This window comes from Chroicocephalus ridibundus, chromosome 15, assembly GCF_963924245.1.
Source record: "Chroicocephalus ridibundus chromosome 15, bChrRid1.1, whole genome shotgun sequence".
NCBI classification, from domain to species: Eukaryota; Metazoa; Chordata; class Aves; order Charadriiformes; family Laridae; genus Chroicocephalus; species Chroicocephalus ridibundus.
In genome coordinates, this window is record NC_086298.1 from 8,152,611 (window position 1) to 8,173,777 (window position 21,167).

At 41.2% G+C, this 21,167-nt stretch overlaps 1 protein-coding gene across 9 annotated transcripts in view; it reads right to left on the reverse strand.

The window, feature by feature from the left end:
- The window catches only part of SCAI (suppressor of cancer cell invasion), a 47,702-nt gene that overhangs the window by 6,773 nt on the left and 19,762 nt on the right, over positions 1-21,167 (reverse strand). For all 9 annotated transcript variants that reach the window (XR_010073373.1, XM_063352857.1, XM_063352853.1 and 6 more), the window contains 14 exons: positions 18,899-18,994; positions 18,186-18,272; positions 17,514-17,612; positions 16,118-16,214; positions 14,623-14,721; positions 13,404-13,556; positions 12,473-12,574; positions 11,577-11,678; positions 9,866-9,944; positions 7,636-7,735; positions 7,098-7,179; positions 2,147-2,219; positions 445-618; positions 122-222 (listed from right to left, as the gene is read on the reverse strand). Coding sequence is in view for 8 of the 9 variants with exons in the window: in XM_063352857.1 (XP_063208927.1) it covers positions 122-222; positions 445-618; positions 2,147-2,219; positions 7,098-7,179; positions 7,636-7,735; positions 9,866-9,944; positions 11,577-11,678; positions 12,473-12,574; positions 13,404-13,556; positions 14,623-14,721; positions 16,118-16,214; positions 17,514-17,612; positions 18,186-18,272; positions 18,899-18,994 (1,444 nt within the window). In the remaining variant the exon portion in view is untranslated. The remainder of the gene's footprint in view (positions 1-121; positions 223-444; positions 619-2,146; positions 2,220-7,097; positions 7,180-7,635; positions 7,736-9,865; positions 9,945-11,576; positions 11,679-12,472; positions 12,575-13,403; positions 13,557-14,622; positions 14,722-16,117; positions 16,215-17,513; positions 17,613-18,185; positions 18,273-18,898; positions 18,995-21,167) is intronic.

Genomic DNA, 21,167 nt, shown 5'->3' on the forward strand with positions numbered 1-21,167 from the left:
TCAGTTATCTTTCTGAAGTCACAGTGCTACGCTCAGACCTAAGACCCTTCCGTCCTGAGGCAGTGCAGTTCTGTATGCACTGGATTGTCCTTCTCACAAAGGGATGGATATCCCTGCATACCCGGAAAATTTTGTGCATCCTCATAGTAGCCGAACAGAAGATAAATCTTGTTAGAAGCAAGCGAAGAAATTCATCCCCAAAAAATTGAAGAAAGGACTGATCTGTAAAGAAGGCAAAGAAAACTCAGTTAGAAAGGCTTAAAAAAAAAAAAAAAGAAAAAAAGAAAAGAAAAGAGAAAAAAAAAGGAGACTTGGGGGAAACCACTACGAATACTTGTGCATTCCCCTTATTCAATACTCTGTCCCTTGGAAAGGCTGAGCAAGAAAAAACAGCATCTGCTAAATAGCATGCTAAGGTTCAGTTGTGCATCTTTAGGCACGTACCTATGGATCGGGAGTGGGTCAGCAGCTGGGCAATATCTCGGTTGATTTTTCTAAGGTAATCTTGACACTTCTCCCACAATCCTCTGCGCATGCTTGATAATCCAGAGACAAATAGGAATGCCATTAAAGGATTGTTCAGAAAGAGTGTGAAGAGGCTACCCCGCTGAGACTGATCTAAAAAAAAATAATAAATCAATAGACAAAGAGATACATTTGGCACATGAAACAGAAAAGCCGTCTCTGCCACAGAATGAAGTCGCTCACCCACTAAATTCTGTAACAGAGGAACTACTCCTTTGTGTTAGTTATATCTTCCCTCCTCTTGTGGCAGATCTGTTCTCAAGATGATGCAATGACTAGCAATAAGGGCTTACTGGAGATGTGCATTAACACCAAGAGAAAGGAGATTTTTCTCATGAATTGTGGGAGGCCTATATCTTCACTTTGAGCACATAACTTGAACACAAAAGTCATAACTGAAACAACCGACAGGATTTATAATCAGTATCTCCTGAAGAGAAACATTAAACATGGGCATTCTCATTCTGTCCAAAAAACCAGGCAGTTGAACCCATACACCCTCCCCCCCAAAGTCCACATAGTTACCCTTTTATTGGGCATCACAATATCCTAAAGCCCATTTACTCCATGTAGTTCAACATGATACACAGAGGTCCAAGTGTCATCTCAATCAATTGGGAAATCAAAAAGAAAGGTGATGCAAATAAGATCATGTGCCCAAACAGTAAGGCCACTTCCTCCTCAGCAAGGATTACTGACTTGTTTTGATGCATTTCCTTTTTTTCCAGGCCCCTGGCACGCAGCACGTGTGCTGCAATGCCGTACTGATGCAGGGCTCGGTCTCTGCGTGGTGCTCCAGCGCACGGTGTAGCACCCCCTCAGAACTACAGCAAGACTTTCCTGACTGGCCCATCAACACAATATAAGCGTCCAGTATTTTCTAAAGTTAGTTCTATTTTTCTAAGTTTCTGTTTAAACAGGATTCATTATTACAGTACTTATTTCTACTTAAGTTTTAGCTAAAGAACAGGAATAGTTTCAAAACAAATGAGAACCTTCCCCTTCTCGCACATTCTCTCATGACGCTTGCCTAACATCACTCTGTGTGGCTTAAGCTACATCTTTGTACTTGTCCTTGTGATGGATAACAACCTTAACACAGCAAATTCCAATGAGAAAGTCTGGAATGATTTATATTTTGTAGTAGTCACAAGGACTGAAGAACGTAACGTTTCATTGCCTGCTCCTGCTAGAAACACACCTTCTGAGGGCGTACAAAGCCAATGCTTTTTCTTAACTTACCCTCCAAAATCCAAACAAGATCTGAGAAGATTTTGCTCTACACCTGGCATTTAAAAGCTGATACCTTAACTGACTCTGATCACTTTCTGGGACTAATAAAGCTACTCAAAGTGCGAATCATCATCATCCCAGCACTGGGCTGGCAATTTTCTGAGTATCCGTGTTTGCCTCCTGGCACTTGTTGAAGCTACCTGTAGAAATACCATCGTTAAATTATTTGCCATAAACAGTAACTAAACTACTTCAGGGAACGTTAACCTGATCTAGGGATTACATAGTGACAAACATCTATCTTTTCCTGAACAATCGAAGTTACAGTTGTTTGGAATAGATACATGATGCAACTGCAATTTCTTAGGAAATACAATACCACACATACCTTGTAATGCTTTTGGATATGCTGTTGGAGACAGCAAGCACACCAATGGTTGTCCAAATAAGTTTGTGAAATTCTGTAACAGATAAGAATTTTGAAGTATTGATTGTCATTTTGCTTGCTTTTGAATATTCAGCAGGTTAAGGGTACAAACAAAGACTAGTAACAACAGAGAACACGCTAATGCCCGTCACACAGTTCAGAATCGGCAGTAAGGCTGATGACTTACTCATAGATTACAGCGCAGAAGGACTAAAACCCATTACTTTTTAAAGGAATTATAATTCTCTCACTTCACTGCTACTCATAGCAGACAATAATTTCATGGAAATATGGCTTTCAATAGTAATACATTACTTGAAAAATATCACGTTTTGCAATAAAAAGGAAAGCCATCGGCTTTCAGGTCAAAATAGATCTAGCATCTTTCCTCAGTACCAACTGAACTATCCAGTCAAAGTGATTTATTTCCCCTTTTCTTTCTAGCAGGAGGAACTATTTCTGATGAAAAAGAAAAACCCAGTGGAGAAAAGTTTTAAACGAAGTTTCCCTTAAAGCAAGTATGCCATGACCTTAACATCTGCCGTACTGAACCCTCATTTTACAATACTTGTTTCATGCACCTTCCACCAGCACCTTAAATATTGCCAAAGTGTTCTGTTGCAGAAGACTTTCTCCAGAAACCTCAAACGATGCCTTTGTCCAGTTTCACCAACATTTACCTGATAATAGCTCTACTATGTATCTATCTGGTAGGTATACTGATTGGCAATAATTATCACCAAGAAAAAAAGTAATTTCATTTACACAACCTCATTAGCTGTCATTTGTCTCACCAAAACAGCCTGCTTAAAACCGAAGGTTTGCAAAGCCACAGAAACTGGAAGTGATCATGTCTGCATCCTGTCCGAGCACACATTCAAACCACGCAGCCAGAGCACACGAGTGCAACACGCATTTCTGCGCATTAGAGTCTTAAAATTGGCAGGTTGTGAATGTAAGGTATACATTACCAGAAGTATTTGCTTGTGTAGAATCATCAAAAAGCTCATTTTTTAATTCCTTCTGGCTTCTGTTTAATTCAAATGGAACTTTTCCTTCTGGGCAGTATATTTCAATTGAATCAGTTTCCCTGAATTAATTTAATCTAAGTCTGCTAACTGCTAAAGACAGTAATCTAGTCTAATCAAAACAAAACATTTCCCATATGTGACAGAGTGCTGACTAGTCCCTAAAAACCCTTCTATTTCATTAGGAGCCCAAGGGAGATTTATAATGGTAGATACTACGGTTTGGTCTCTAATGAAGAAACAAAGACTATTGCCATGAAGACAGTAACTGCAGGCCAAGCCAGTAATTAGTAAAACTGTACTACAGACCAATATTTAAAACTCCAGGAGTCATCACCTCAGACATCGCCAGTTTGAACTGTATGCACACTGGCAGGTTACACGTCCTCAAGTAACGCGTATGCTTAGCGTTCGTGAGCAGATCCCCAGGTTGAATTCTATCTTGTATCACCAGTTAAGAGACCAAAGCAGACTTTCCACACACTCCGTCGGCAAAAATGACAATGCAATTAAACACTGCCTCAGCTACAAGGCAAAACCAAGGGTCACTGCTGTACCTCAGGGAAGGCGTTACTCACTGACAGTATCTGAGCTCATTTTGGACTCTGTCCCGGCAGAGGTTAAGTCAGCATAGCTAGAAGTCCTGCAAAGGGGAGAAACTACAGGGTTTAACGCAGAATGCGCTCTTTGGACACAGCTGCTCATGCTAGTCGCTACATCTAAACTATAGACGCAGGAGGATCAGACTCGAGCTTCCAGGTACCTGTCTCAGCTCCTGCCCAGACACCGCTGCCTCCCGTAGCCCAGATGAGCACCAGGACTCGCTCCCCACCGCCTCCGCTCCCCATTGCCAGGGAAAAGGGCTGTGGGCGTACGTGCAACAACGGAACAGGAGCCCAGTACGGCCACGGCTGGGAGTGGAGGAGCACCAGATGCAGCAGGAAAACCTGCCCTGCACGCTGGGTGTTGGTGGCAGCTCTGGATAAGGAATGCCCTACCTTTCAGTGCATGGACAACTCCAAAAAGGGTGAAATACATTTTTGTTTCAAAATCGACTGTTTTTTCACTTCAGGATTCAAGTTTTCCAACAGAAGTATTGCTGCTTTTTAAAATGTGTGTCATATACAACTCTTTCCAGAAAAGAACTACCTGTCATCTTCAAAAGAAGTCACTTCACACGTAAGCTTTACTAAGCTGAACATTTTATACCACATCGCTGACAGAGGCCTTGCATTCTTACTGGCCGGAGTTTTTGGTTTGTTTTGGTTTTTTTAAGACTTTGCTTTTGACCACAATCTTAGACAACCACAGCTACAAGAAGATATTGATTTAAAAATATTATTTCATCCACATATACGGTGGTAACCTTCAAAAACACAGCCATCTATATTTAAATGGAAGTGTTAAAAAAAATAAATCATAGCTTTAAGTAGATATGCTTGATTTGCAGTTATCTTCCACTTTCAGCTAAATATACAGGGGAGGAAGCTGCTCAAGTGCCGCTGATTTGACAAAGTGGCAAGACCCTTCCTGGGAGGACTTACTTTCGGCCATCACCACTTAAGCCCTCCAGAGAGAGGGAGGGGATGGGAATGCATGCAGGAGAGCAGAAATGGGCTGTAGAAGATGTGTGAGCAGTTCCTGTTACTGCCAGTATTGCCAGCAGTGACATTTAAATGTCAGGATAGCTCCTGTCCTGTCAGAAAGGATCAGAGCAGCCACGTGGAAAAAAGCCAGTGGACTGACTTCAACTTCTCACACAGCTGCACAGAACATCTTTGTTTGTAGCCAGTGCTTGAGCCTACAGAGCATCTGCCAACACACCCAGCGCAGTCTCAGGACAGCACTACGAGGGTATTCTGGCGACAAGGAACCAAGCATGTAAGCACGCACAGAACGACCACAGACAGGAACTTACAGGGGCTAGAAACACCGAGATGGAGAGCTCTGCCATCTACCTTCAGTTGAAAACAAAGCAAAACACCCAAACCCCTCCCCACACATCTACACACCCGGGTTCAATGGAAACAGATTGTGAAGGTGAGTTCTCAAATGCTGAATATATATTTTTTAAGCAGGAGTCCATGCTCCTCCTCCCCCCCCTCCCCCCAGCTTTATTCTCTTGTGAAATTCCTCACAATTGTGCCCACATGCTTCTGATCTGGGTCAGAGCTCCTTGCAGCCACTTCCATAATCCCGTCCTGAAATACTTCCGAAACTCCCATTTCTGTGCTCCTTACAAACAGGCAGAGCTGGACTGTCCTCACACCAGCTGCTCTGTGGGCTGAACAGACCGAGCACCAGTGGATTTTACACTACTGATGGTCAGTTCACTGCAGAACAAGGAACGGAGGTTACAGTTTTTGCTTACTGTGTGACCACAAAATCCAAAGAAAATGCAATTAGAAAATTTAAATGTAATAAAATAAACAAAGTCTACTGTAAACACTTCGCAGTTATGCTCACAAGAGCTACAAATCTACATATGGGAATCAAAAGATCCTTTGCTCTAAGCTGTCCACAGAACCCTGGTATGTCCAGAGCTGTATTTGAATTAAGGATCACCAGGAATCCCTTACTCTCTCTTACACAGCTGATCCACTTGACACCTTGCAGCAATTCTACTAAAGAGGAAGGGGGTAAAAAAAATCCCAAAACAAAACCCCAAACCCAAGCTACACTTATTACACTGAAACAAAGCCAAACCCCCTGTTTGTTATACTGGAATTAATGTCAGGAAAGAGCACAGGAATATAAATCCCTACCAAATCCCCATTTTCTCAGAAAGACAAGTAAACCATTCTAACTGTATTTCCCTCCCCTTAAATGGGGAAGGGAATTTAATAAAAAGCATATTTGCACTGAAGTTAAATGCAGTAGTATTTAAGAAGTGCTTTGAAATGCATAACAATATATAGGGGAGGCCAGATCGTTACTGAGACTGTCAGGTGAAAGTTCCCTGCCTCAATACAGAACTGTTCTGAATCATCCTGATCACGGATTTGGAACCTCTGGCTGGCTACCAAGTGCCTCTATAAGAAATGACACAGGCTGTGGATACCGAAGAAGGAACAAGTACATCTGGCCACTAGACGTCCCTGTTCCTCCTCTGAAACGCAGCTGTGAGTGTTCACTCTTCTCACTGCACATAATGGAGCTATAAAAAGGAAGACGTAAGGAAGTGGTACTTTCCCCAGATATAGCACATTCTTAATATTCTATTCATGAATGAAATAAATGTCGGAATTCTCCCCAGATGCAAGTGGCAACTGAGACTGAGAACGCCTGCGTCTGCATTACCTGCCCTGCAGACTGCCAAAGGGATTGGCCACGGAGCAATTCTACTGTGTGGCCAGAGCACCCTCGGAAGGGGGCTCACCGCCCAAGCATATACCACTCTACAGTTACACTGGATCCTAATTTGAGTCTTGTTATTGCCTTGGTTCAGATACTTTTCAGACACAGACACCCCGTGTTTTATAAGATCAGGCTCAATGCTTTGACTCCTTTCTGTTGCTTAAAAGCAACTGAGTGTTGGATGACTGGAAAAAAAAAAAGCACATTAGTTATCTCCCTCCCCCACGCACACACACCAAGATTTGTCTTTGGTATATAACAAAAATAAACCTCCCACCAGAGACCTTGGAAATCTTGAACCTTTTTTCCCTCCAGGAGGATTTATTACTTTCCAATGAGCGGCTGTTCATGTGCTTCTCCTTCTTGTTCCTATTCATAGGATCAGATCCTGACTAGCATGCACAACCTCAAAAGAAAAGAAAGACTGAATACAAACTGTTTAAAAAAAATAGCCCATTAAAAGTGTAAGCTAACTAGGGGTTGACACTGTAACCTATCATACCAGTAGCAGCCTTCAAGAGCCTTACCTTATAGGCAACACTGTTTGAAGAGTCCACAATGATGAAGAGGGGCTTTCTGGTGAAAGGGTAGAGATCTCCAGGGTGAAGACTGAAAAGAGAAAGGGACGCTTCACAGAGCGCTGGAACTGCTGCAGAGCTGTGACAGCGCACACGTGTCCCAGACACCCAGCTGCCCACGGCCAGACCAAAAGCAAGCACATTCCTCGCGCCCCCATCCTCGGATTCATCCTCAGAGAAAAACTGCCAAACTAATTCTATATTCTCTATAATATGGGCTATTGGACTTCTCATTAGCTTTTTCCCAACAAGAGATGTTTATGTTCTTGAGAAGTCATCCACCGTTAATTTGAAGTTTTCCAGTAATAAAGAATTCACGTTAAGTCATCATTTAGAGTTGCATATTCATTTATAATTGTTCACCTTCAAGCCAATCTGCATTATGATGTCCTGCACGAAAGAGTCTGAATTCAAGAGGCTTTGATGCATTTTTCTCTATTAAAACAAATTCTTTTGAATTTGCAGTTGTCACACACGTGAGACTCACCAGTGCATCTCCTTGTAAGACTGGTTTCGCTTGTGGATAGCATCCCCATTTATAATGTCCCGGTTGCTATTTGTCAGGACACCACCAAAATCATAGGGACCTACACATGGCAAAAAGAAAGCTAAAATTAGCAGAGGGAATTCACCTCTGTTCAGGATTTAACAATTATATGAAAGGGAGGAAGAAACTACGAATCCCAGAAAAGTGAGTGAATCTGAACTAGTGAAGATGTAAGGAGAGGATGGAGGAATGCGGAGACTTCACTAACTACATATCCAATTTTATGCATTTTTAGGAGTTTCAGGATCTATCAAATAGAAGCAAGCAATCCAACTTCCTAACTTCTAATTTATTTATTTGCTATTTATCCACAAACAAAATACAAAAGATCCAAATATTGGCTCCTGTTACACTACATAGCAAAAAGATTAAAACCCATTACACATTTCATACAGGAAAATCAATACCTTTGTAAAATTACTATATGAGTTAGCATATTCTAGATTCAGAATTTGGTCAAAAAATAAGGCTAAATCAATCAAAACGCCTGTGGCCTCTCAGAATAGATACAACACTGTCATCTGCAGTTATAACACTGCAGGGAGGAGAGACAGAGCTCAGAGAATGAATATGCGCTCGATACTCTTAGAAAGGACAAAACAGTTTTAAGCAGATTTCAAATCTGCAGTAAAGGTTTATTTTTTTTAAGATTTCACATACAGAATTCACAATTTTTAAATGCACACAGCCTGGACACGTGTTCCTAAGGTAAGCTAAAGAAATACTCTGCAAAGTTTGCACAATCGAGCTACCCACCCAACTGTCTGATGGAGAGCAAAGATTAAAGTAATGGCTATAAAAAAAAAAGCAAATCCCCTACAAAAAAATGCATTAATGATACCAGGGAATATTTCTGCCATTGATGTGCGGATGAAATGTCACTAATGTTAGTAAAATAAAGTATTAGGATTTCCTCATTCTGTTACACATTTGCAGAGTTGGTTGACCCGTATTTGGCCACCAAATGCAATTTTTTCAGGTTTGGATACATAAGACACCTTTCCAGTTTAAGGGAAGCTTTGGGAACACAAAATTAGGAACAGAACATACATTAATTTAGCACCATTACAAATGTCTTGCGTGATCTGTCAAACACAAATGGTTTACAGGCAATAAACAGGGCAAGTTGCAGCTGCTCTCCCTTTTAACAAGGTAGAAGTTTTCGGTCTGTGCAGACTACGCTACCTTATTAAAAGAATGCAGTCGTTATGGGATTCAGTTAATGAGAACTGAAGCCTGACTATGCAGCTCTTCAGCAGACACAGCCTGGATGCCTCTACAGCAAGGTATTAAGCTGAAACAATACACGCAGTGAAGTGGACGTAACACAGGCTTTAAAGAACAGGGGTTAGTTAGAACCTGTCACCAAGTTGCAGCAAAAAGTAAAATGTTAAAAGCATTTAAAAAAAATCACTGCCACAATTCAAAGCTGACAGGGATTTTTTTTTCCTTTAACATTTTGAGTGCTCTACAAATCATGCATTGGGGTGGACAAGGCATGCATCTTATAAAGGAATGCAAGTCTCAAACAGATGAGGCGTGTACAATATTTAGGATGTTAAAAACTTTTTTTTTTCCTTAAATTATATAAACAGATCTTTTGACTGTGTTTGCTTCAGCCAACCAGTTTTCAGCTTTCAGATTGCAGCTGCATCCAAATATTCTGCTAGGTTGCAAAGAACAGGAGGATGAGGTGAGGGGAATTGTCAAGAATCATGAGAAGGGCTTGAATTGTCAGGCTAACAAGCGTGCAAATAGACCGGTCCCTGCAGACGCTTCAGCCCTTTTACCACCCATCTCCTGACCATTTGTTCTTGTAGTTTTGGAGATTGGAAAGAATCACAAAGTGCCAGTCAGCCGTTTTATTAACTTTGCACTGATGCATCAACTGAGCCACGTGGTCTTCAAAATTGGTGAAGCTTTTAATACTTCGGATGCATCAAAAACTGGATATGCCATTTGAAAAGGTCTCAGGTTAATGCAGACTAATTAAAAGACGCAGAATGAACTATTGTTTGGGGGAAAAAAAGGCTATCTTACTAAGCAGACAGGAGAATAAAATTGACTTGTCTTTTAAAAGGAGTTTTGTGACATCTTTCTTGGTCACTTGTCCTGGAACATAAAGAGAATTCAAGCCCTGTTCATGACAGGGAGCATTCCTTTATTGTACCTTCACTATCCGAACGACCTGATGGAAACACGCCCGTGGCAGACAAGTAAATCAGCAGTACACTGTTTGCAGGCAGCTCCTGAAAGTCAAACAGAGAGAAAAGCGGCAAGGGAAAAAAATGCGTAAGTTTATTTTAATATTCAATCATTATCTTCATAAATATGTGGTCATTTAAGATTGGGCTACTCCTGCCTCTGGCTTCCCTATTCTTCATATGTGTATGTACAGTTCCCTACCACAAACACCCCTTCAAATAGACACAGACAAAAATGGAAACCGATGATACGTTCCTACGTCTTTTCCCCACACAGACCTCTAGGCTGATAGTAGAGGTTTAAGCAGCACTAAAAAAGCATCTGCATCCACACAGACTCTCTGACTGCCTAGCCAGACCTGAGGCTTTCCAGGACCCATGCAGACCCGAACTCCCCAACAGTTCAGGAGCCTAAAGGAAGTTCTTTGTTTCCAAATACCCCAGAGTCTGCAACATCTGCCTCTTCCCTGACCCTTCTCAGCTGGACAACAAGCACAACACACCCAGGTCTCCATACAGACCCATAAAAGAAATCTATTTTCCACCTCTGTAATGAGCTGTTTGCATGAGGAAACAGATGCTTTTAATTTGTGCAAAAGGCTGAGCATACAGGCACCCAAAATTCTTAGTAAGGACGCACTTCCTTCACCTCACCACTTGTTTCTCCCCAGTTGTTTCTTGAAACAAACTGAAACTTGTTTCTTTATAGGATTCGTATTCTGGTTTTACTACTAAATCCTAAGTTGCTGACTTCTACAGCCATAATTAAGCACAACGAACCTAACAGCTTTACTAAATTAAGTACAGCAACTGTATTTAAAAAGATCTACAAACGTATGGACTATTTACATGGAAGAGAGCAGTGGTTAATGAAATAAGACAAGCAGATAAAAATACAGCACGTGCAGGAGAGAGGTACAATTCTAATGGGACACAGAACTGCAAAGCTCCCCAGCATATCCAGTGCTCAAGAGCCGCGGTCTCCCGACATACTGCCCTGCCTTTGGGTGTCTTTGGCACAACAGGAAGTAGAAGAACACTCTTAAGATTTTTCTGTTCTCCAGATCTCTTATCTCAAGAAATATTTCCTATATAATATATATGTACAGGAAATAGATAAACTTCATATAAGAAACAATTATTTTTTATATATATATAAGCATATATACATGTAAAAAATATAAATGTCTATATATATATATGCGTGTGTATCTACACACACACAAATAAAATTACTGGATAAGATTAAACCATATGCAACTGTTGCACTGCAGCCCATTACTTATGCTTCCCATAGCATTGCCACGCACCACTCTCGACACCAGACAGCCCGTGCTGAGACCACTTGCACAGGAGCTGCTCAAGCTCCGCTTTGAAGACGGTTGTGTTTTAGCAATGACGTAACAACTGCTGTATAACAGCAGGCTGGGTTTCTGTCTTAAAATGATTTTTTTTTATTTTTCCCTTAACAGCAGTCAACAGATTTGCCTTTATTATACAAATTACACATATCTATAATTTTCCATCCTCTCTGAAGATCATATTGAACATTTTAAGAAGGCAAAAAAGGCTTTATTTTCTTGAAGCATAAAAGATTATCTCAACCACATTTTATTCAGTGTCACATACCATTCTGTTTATTTTTCTATTACAAATAAATTCACCAATTTCACAAACCTTAAATGATGCTGCTAAAAATGTATACAGCTGGCTAAAAGTTGGTTTATAAAGTAGATATTTATGAGGGTTTTCCCGCCTGGCTGGTTTCTCCGTTGACTCCTGTTAAAAAAAGACAAACAAAACAGAACACAAAAAACCAACAATTGGATATTACCAAAGCATTTTCATAAGCCTCTAAGTTTGTATTTATTAGAATGTTCATCTTCAACATACTTCCCACACAAACGGGCTACCCCTAGTGCATTTCCTACTGCATGGTAAAGCCCGATGCACAGTGTTTGAACCAGAACTTTATATTATCCCTCATTTAAATTTGTTACCTAAATCTTTCTTACTCTCTAAAGCATCACGCAAGAAAAGAGTGAAGAAAGTCATTTCTCATCTCAATTAAATAAATGAAAATCTACATATTTCCTTTTGCCTCAAGACAGAATATTTTTTATGCTTTCTCTGAAGGGGGTCAACTTTCAGATGACTTAGTGAGCGGATGGACTTATCTGGCTGCATGGCTGCTAGAGTGAAAACAAAGGAAGGGGGGAGCGTATATGGATAAGGACGGGCACGGCATCCCTTCAGCAGTACCCCCGCTAGAGAAATCTAAGCCATTTGTGAAACGATGCCCAAATAGTCATTTCTGCTATTTTTTTTCTACTGTTGAAGGTTTGCTAAGGAGAAAAAAAAAGAAGGACAAAAAAAAAAAAAAAAGACATTACTAGGATCAAACTCCACAGGTCTGAGCTTCTCTTCTCTAACACCCAGTAAGGGTTAGCCCAGCTTTACTAACCTGCTCTGCACAGTGACAGTACTGAAAGAGTGCACCATTTAAAACAAAGCAAACAAACAAAAATACCCAGTTAAGATGTTGCCAGGTTTGTCACTGAAATGGAGCTTACTTGCATTCCAGGTTTGTTCATTTGTGACGCTAAATTCATTGGTTCTCTTTCAAGTGCTTGTAGCATTCGGAACATATCGATTGTCAACTCGCTGAACTTGACCTACAAAAGAGTCAAACAGTTTATTCTGCCGGATACAGATTAAATAGTATTTTTTTGGAATTATCCGGATAAGAGATTCAACTGCGTACCAGACAGACCACTTTCTGTCTCTCAGGGACCTGTCAGTGTCATCTTGGAATCTCTAAAGACCCATGAAGGACTTTCAGAAGAGCTCAGAGGACAAAATCTATTTATTACTGGTCTACCAGGCCAGCTGACCCTAGTACAGACCCCTGCTTCACAAATTTCAGACTCCTCTGGGGTCAAGTGCTGAAACTACTATGTACTATGAATTTAGAGAAAATCTGAAAATGATACACAAACTGCAGTTTAGATACAAGTCCCTCGCTTACCTGAAAAAAGAGCTCAGAGAGAAGTCATGAAGTCTGTACAACTTCACTATCATCATCATCTAAAAAACCAAGATGTTGAATGTCTTTTGAAAACCCCTTCCTGTTGCAACTGAAGCTGCAACAAGCTGGAGTACGTCATGTGAAAGTCTACGTCAAGCTTTTTCTAGACATACCCCAGAGGCCTCTCATGCTTGAATGTGAAGAATAATACAGTATATGAAAATCAATTGTATCTACTTAATTGACATGATGAATATAAGCAATAAGAGGTCAGCACCACAGGTCTAATATCTCATTTTTAGCTCTTATTTCTTCTGAGAACCTCTTCTTCTTGCTGTCACTGCAAACATCACAATCAAAATATTTTAATGTTCACCTCTATTGGAATCTCTGTTGTTAAATCAGAAGGGATGGTCATAGGGAGAAGGACTCTGAACTCCAAAGATACAAACCCAAATCCCTGGAATTTCCTTTACCTGGTTGTTGCAGTTCCCAATAATGAGTGCATCTGCAAGAGCAAGCTGTCCCACTATCATTCCCTGCTCTAGCAACGGAGCTCCTGTTTCAGAAAGCCTGTTAGAGGTGATTACAATGGTGTTGTCATCATTTAAAACCATGACAGGGTCTGCCTAAAAAAACCAACCAGAATAAATCAGGAATTCAAGAAAACATACAGATTTGCAGTCAGAGAGAAGTCCAAAGGTCTTGTCACTTACAGTAAACATTTCACAACTGAGGCAGATTTTTAAAAATTAATTTGCCATACATATATTTGTATGCAGGCTACAGAGCAATGCCTTACCACCTGGAAAAGCAACAGCTCTTAGGGACTGCAAGCAAATACATGGTACGAGCACATGAAGGTACAGGAAATAGAAAAGCAAAGTTCCTCAAATGACATGAACTCTGCTTCAGCTTTTCTCTACCTGAGGAACCAAAGGTCATCAACAACCTTACAAATTCACACAAAAAAACTAAACATTCCCACAATACAGAAGAACCCTGCACTATTTTAGTTCACCTTGCCTTCCTAGAAATAAATAGCAAAGGAGATGAGTGAACGATAATGCTGCCATCCATTCTGGAAGTATTTAAATAAATACTTGTGTTACATAGTGACATCTTGTACAAAAGGAGGAAAGTAGAACACTGTCTCATTTGACAGAATAAAAAAAAAATGTTTTCCTTTTAACAAACTTTAGAAATCGGTCACATTACAGCTATTGTAAGAGACTATCAGTTAAGTGCCATGCTTACACCGTACTTTCCATTACATACTGCTTATGCATTGCCAGTGTAATAGACCAACAAAGTATGCTTTGAAACACAATCAGAACATCAGCAAATTGGACTGGCTTCCACTAGAGTTGCCAGTCTCTCCAAAATATTGACCATGGTAACTGCTGTGCTTTCAATTCCACCATTTTCTGAACACCAAGAGCAAAAATGATCAGGTGACCAAGTGTATCTCAGCTTCGCGCTTCTGTCTTCAAATCATTACGTGACCAGGTCTGACTCTTCAGACACTTTAACAGCTGTCACTGTTACACTACAGTGAAGACAGTTCAATGGTTAAAGTGGACAGGAATGCTGCCCCTGCTTACCATGGAGAGGTGGTGATACAGGAACACTGCAGTGAATAAGTCAGAACATTTGACTTTTAAACTAACAACTAAAAGGGAATGGTATTCTCACCTCAATAAACGCTGCCACTTCCTGAAGAACCAGGTTCCACTCCACTTGATCTTCAGTATTAAAACGATGAGTGTAGTCCTCAATTTCATCTGACAGCTCCTGATGCAAAAAGTTCAGAGACAGACATAGTCACTTCTTAAATTGAGAGATTAACAGGCAGGCAGTAACTTTACAATTTGGTTAGCTGTGCTGGCCTTTAAGAATAATGATAAAAAATAAATTACTTGAGAACATATGCAGCATGCTTATGACTAACATGCCAGCCAAAACGCGCTCTTTCACGAGACAGAATGCCAATGTTAGAGTTTTGGCAATGCAAAGTGTCTTCTAAGTAGGTTCAAATGCAAAGAATATCTGGAGTTAAGTATAACTATCCCACTCACATACTGCTATGTCACTGGTTATTACCATAAGCTATAGATACCAAGGACTCAAATTTCAGCTTACAAGTAACTTTAAATACATTGAGAAAGTGAATGGTATGGGGTTTTTAGCTGCTACTAAGCTAAGCTAGCAGTTCAAGTCAGCTCAGACACAGACAGCAATGCAGCCTACACAAAACTGTCAATCCCAGGAGCTGCTCGCAGCAAGGTTGTTGGAGGGTCTGGGAAGCATATGCTGGCAGGAGCAGCAGGCGCTTCCTTTGCTGCAGTTAAAGGGTCCCTCCCTGTCTAGGCTGCAGATAGTGGAATATTTTTACTTGGTGTTCAAACAATGCTATCAGATTATTTGAGTTTAAAGTGTCATTATTAAATGTCTGATTCACAGAGGACATTCACTATGTTGGATGTCACATATAGTAGAAAAGCAATGATGAACATTGGCCTGTACTCTATTTGTTGTACCTAACGACTTGTTTTTACGGGCATTCAGCGCTTTACTCCCACAGCAGAGCCATATGCAGATCCAGCCTCTCCAACTTCATAATATTAGCAAGGCTTAATTTGGATGGGTCTCTGGAAGGTGCAGGATGTGTTCTAGACACGGGACACAGTAATAGCAGTTTGGAAGGGAAGAGAAATAAGCTCAACATCAAGCTAGGAGACACTGGCTTTCCAAGCACCAGTGTGTCATGAAGACTTGCTGGGGGAAGTTCCACTGATGTCTTAAATCCACTACAGGAATAAAGATGTACTCAGAGTTAGCAGATTATCCCCACATTTTCAGATGAATAACATGCATCTTACAATTTATTCCTAAGTATATAAATTTATAAAGTTTTTCTCTAGCCAAATGTTGCCACCATACTGAATCTTTCCATAGCTCTAGCCATATTAGTCCTTCCTCCTGTGGCATCCAACAATACAATCAATTAAAAAAAGAAAAAAAAAAAAAACAAAGAAAAGCTATGCCACAGCAGCAGCTAACATCACAGATCTAATGAGTGGTACTTCAACTGAAATAGACTATATTATGGATTCCTTAATTAGGAGAAAAGCCCTGAATAACTAGCAACCTCCCACCCCTTTGCACCTTTATCCTCATTTTAACATACCTTTACAAGATCCTTTACAACATCCATTTTGTTGAGCAAGAGACAAACCACTATAAACCTTGCATAGTAACGCAGCTTCTTCACCACTAATTCAGGCCTAAACACAACAACAAAAACACCACAGCCAAATTGGAGATTAAAATAGAACATAGGGAGGTAACAGGGGTAAGGGAGAGGAGGAGTTTAAGACCAGAGCAAGGCTGAACTCTCCGCACATTAAGAGTTCTAACTGAACTCTCATGGAGATCAATAGCTACCTGGCTGCTTAGAGGTTTATTTAAAATTGAGTACAGGGACATAAAATATACATCAAGAAAGCCACAGCCTCCCCCTTCCCCACTGTCTCCTTATGTGGGAACAGGCACGGGAGCCAGATATAACTGCTGGCTCTTCAAGCCTTTTGAGAGCTCATGGGCACTATCTGACCCCACTGCATCGCACGAGAATCACAGCGGGCTCAGAGCTCACCCACTCGCGACAACTTAGAGATCTTCAAGTCAGCATAGCCCATAATTACTCATCCAGTTCGAAAATCTTCCGGCAGCATCTAGAAACATGCTTGGTCAATCCTACCTTGTCAGAAACAGCTCAAGCACTCAGACTGAAATTGGGAGATTTTTAGCAGAGAAGATAATAGGATCAACAGATACCAGAACAGAGCAGGGAAACTTTCATTTTTTGTGGCACACAGGTGTATTTAGACATCAGCAAGACTAGAGATGTGCAATTAGTTTAAGTCCAGACATCCTTGAACGCTTGTCAGGAAACTCCCTAACCATCTGCATTTATCTTGATGATGACTTCAGATGAGTTCTTCTTTACTTCAATGGGGGAAGCCAGGTTTACTGGCTAGAATGAGAGATCAGGATCCAGAACTGAGTTCTCTACCTATTCTTATTTATATCTGTCTATGCTCTTGGCAGGCAGCACATTTTCTGCACTGCCACCACACAGCCCTGCTTTGTGTCCCTTTCTCAGTATAGTTATGCCTCCTGAAGCTCTTGGACCATGTACCAGGCAGTTACAGAGGGCTGTTGTACTGCAGTACTGATGTTCCCCTGAAAAGCCTGATTAGACTCAAATAGGTTCCTCCTCTTCAGCCCAGCTGACCTACCTTCCAGTCACAGCATTCTAGGTCCCAGCACTGATGCTGCTCAGGACTCAAAATGACAAAAATTTGGGGCTAACAGCTTTCTAGCCAGGCCCAGATAATAGAATATTCCTCCAGTCCTACCGCAAACCTCTTACTGAGGTTTTTAATCATGGCAGTAGCATTATAAGAAACTTCCTTCAACAATGCTAATTTTATCCCAGTTACGCTCCTACAGTTTATAGTTATTTGCTGCTTTCATACACCGTTCAAGTCTTAAAAACAAAGGCGTTCATTCAGACATACCTGTCTTCTTTGTTGACTTGTGAGTAGTATGACCTCTGCCTAATTGCTGAATAGAAGGAGAAAGCTTCATTGAGATAGCTGGTTTCTGAAGTGCGCAAACTGCAGAGGAAGAATCAGATTAGCTCAGTGCTTCAGATGGAAATCCATGCCAAACCCTCCCTTCCTGCCCCCTCAACCATCTTGTGCATCAATGGCAAAACTCCCTCCTCAAGTAATATTGCATGAAAGCCAGACTCTCATTCTTTGTGCCTGCTGGGAAGACAGATTTCAGAGCTTGGATTCCATTTCAGATAACAACCAAATCTGCCCATCTTGTACCCACACGTACAGGTGACAGGTTAATTCAAAGTTTAAAGGAACATTAAGCTTCCAAACATGTAAATCACACTTTTGCACAAGAGTCAAATGCAGCACGTGTGGAAGACTTCGAGATGCTTTTGAGGCAGGAGGTCAGTCCTTAGGCAGTACCAATGTGACGAGCAATGTGGGATGGGGCTCACAGGTGCCCTTCTCTGCAGCACCCCCATGCAGTCCCAAGGGCCTTCTCATTCAGAGACAGGCATAATGAATCGACTGATACATTGATTTCTCCTGACTGAGTATCCAGATGTTTGGCATGGAGCTGCCACTAACACCGATTCCACTACTGAATCCTTTTCTGTGCTTACTTACTAATAATGGTAATAGAGCTGCCCAATCTTGGAAGCAATTTCCCCAATTTGCCACCGCTTCAACCCATACCGATTGTCCAATACTTGTCTATTTCGCAAGAGAGAAAAGAAAGATTAAAAGGCATTCCAGAATTTCTCAGAACATCACACCAGACAAGACAAAGAGCCATTGTAGGGCCAAATTCAGCTTTCATTCCTGGTGTGGCATTCCCAGTAGCAGTCCCTCACAGAGCCAAGGGCACCGCATACACACACCAGAACAAGGACCATTTATCTTGCATAAACTTGCAAGAGCTAGACATAAGTATGTTGCAAGAAACACACACACCAAAAGGTCACAACTTCCCAGGAGAACACTCAGGCTATGCAGCCAAGGTAAGGTGTGAAAGATTGGAGCCCACGCTGCAGCAAGACGCTTCACACCATTCCAGATGGGTTCTGCACTGCAGAAGCCATCATCCCAGCTTCTCCTTGGGAATATATCACAGCAACGTGCATTCAAATACAGCAAAAGCTTTTGGTAAAAAAGTCACACTGAAAATTCTGCAACATTTTAATTCATTAGACTGTGAGCGCTAGAGGAAGTGACTATTCCCTCCCTTCACGCTTGAATAACACAGTGAAATCTCAATCTTAACTGGGGCCCCTAGGCATACCAGAGATTAAAGTTGCACTTAAATCCACAGAACACGTCTGCCTACAGCATCCCCTTACCGATGTTGCTGTTGAAACTTCCAGAGTTTGGTGTAAACGTCAAATGTTCGCCCAAAATAGGATTGCCACTGCTTTTGCCCATACTGAGGTAAATCCCTGCAACAGAGAAGTGACAAATGCAGAGTTACAGAGCAGATTCCAGTCCGTCCAGCGTGACAGCAGCGTATTTGTGCCAGTGTCAGAATAGACTTCAAATGCTTTATAACTCTGCCTGCACCCAGAACCACAAGAACCGTGATTCCTGTAGTTTCCCAAAACCTGCTGTTGCTGGAGTCTGCAAGGAAGTCCTCTCTAGCTTGTAGGAAGTACATGTATCAAGATCTGACCTTAGTATACATAAAAACATGCCACAGGCCAGACAGCATATTCATTTAACGCCTACAAGAAAAGACTGCATATGCATATGTATGAGAAAGAAGTGTGTATTGGGGGGAGGAAGAAATTCTTCAGTGCTGTCTCCTAATTATTGCTTCCTACTTCCAGACGAATTCTCTAGTCACTTTCCAAATGCAAAAGGATTAAAGTTATCAGTGTTAACAAAGGTCCCATGCATTTTGGAAATCTTCTGAGTGATTGCCTACATTTAATCATGGTGTGGGGACACAGAGAGCCAGCATCTCAAACTGCCTGAGCTCTGCAGGTTCCATGCACAAAATGACGACGCTGTAACATCAAACTGACGGTGTGCAGCTTAACCATAATTTTTTGAAGTAAAACTTTTCCTACTAAGACAATAACTTGGCGTTTCAAATGCAAGACCTGTAATTCAACCACTTATTCAAAGAACAGCAGAATTATTCTAGTTATTTTGGTGTCTATTGCCAGCCAATATCCACGATCCCTAATGCCCTACCCGAGAGCGCTTGTCCAGCTGCGGACTGTCCGTCCCCCTGCACAGACCCCTTATGAAAGCTTTACTCTCCTTCCCCAAAAGATTCAACAAGATGGGTCCTGTCCAACAGCTTCTACCAGTTATACAGGTAGACATTCACTTACAAGTTACAAAGCATATGGTATATTTACAATGTATTTATATGGTATTTATTACGAACATACAACACACTGTACACATGAGCCTGTTCTCTCCAGATGTGCCTGGGACTCTGGAATGGTTGCTCTAACAGGCAGAGGAGCAGCAGATGGAAGCAGTGCTCTCCATGAGCGAGTTCACGAGTCAAGTGATTGGATATGTGCAAAAACATTGGTATTTATGGACAAATACAGTCTAAAGGGCAAAAAGAAATCCATGCTCTCTAACCCCTGTAAACATGCCTTTATCAAGGCTCCTCAATATTAACAGGTTCCCAACAGCAGGAGATGAACAGGCCTGCAAATAATCACTCCAAACAGGAAATGATCATGTTTCTACACGCATTTTTCAACAGGTGATTGAAAACATCTTACTATCTTGCTAAAAGATAAGTAATTTTATGGTTATATGCACAGAGAACTAAATTGGACTCTTAAATATCATAGTAAAAAGAAACCCTACCCAAGAGCAAGCAGAATAATCTAATGGAAATTACTTCATTTAGACTCATTTAGACTGATAATATTTCTTCCTACTCATTAAGGAAATAATCTTTTTTAAATGGATGAGGCTGTTCACTGTGTTTCAGAAACAGACCCTGTAACATCATAGATAAATCAGCTGTCCAAATGTCACCAGGTCAAGCGAGCCCAGGGATGCTCACCGCTGACATTCACTGGCTCCAGTTACATCACCGCCACAATTCCTCCCCCTCCAACTCATAGTTAGTGATGTGTCAGAACCTCAGACCTTCTGGTTTTTCATATCAGTCTCCAGTGCAATAAGGTGAGTTAGTCAATCCAGTTCAGATCTGCTTTCACACCTCCAGCCCATTTCCATGCTGTGATATATTTCCCTCCACCTCCACGCCATAACTATGGTGCAGTCCTAAGGATCTCAGCTTTAAAGGGTTGTGCTCTTTTTCCTAACAGAAGGCCGTCACCTGGGAGTTATGTGAATCTTGGACCAAATGTGACAGAGAAGACTGAAACCCCTCAGTCTCACCGAACACACGTTGCTCACAAATCTGCACTACAGCTGATTCAAAGGAGATATACAGCTCTGCAAGTGGAAGTGGAACAGCTTTTTCAAGACAGCATAATCTCTCCTTTCATTCAAGAATGATTTCTTCAGGGAATGCTCTCTCAAATCACTGTGCTGGTTAACATACCATCCAACACTCAGTCTTCTGCAGAACGGCACAGAAAAGCAGCATTTTCCACTTCCAAGGCTGGGAGG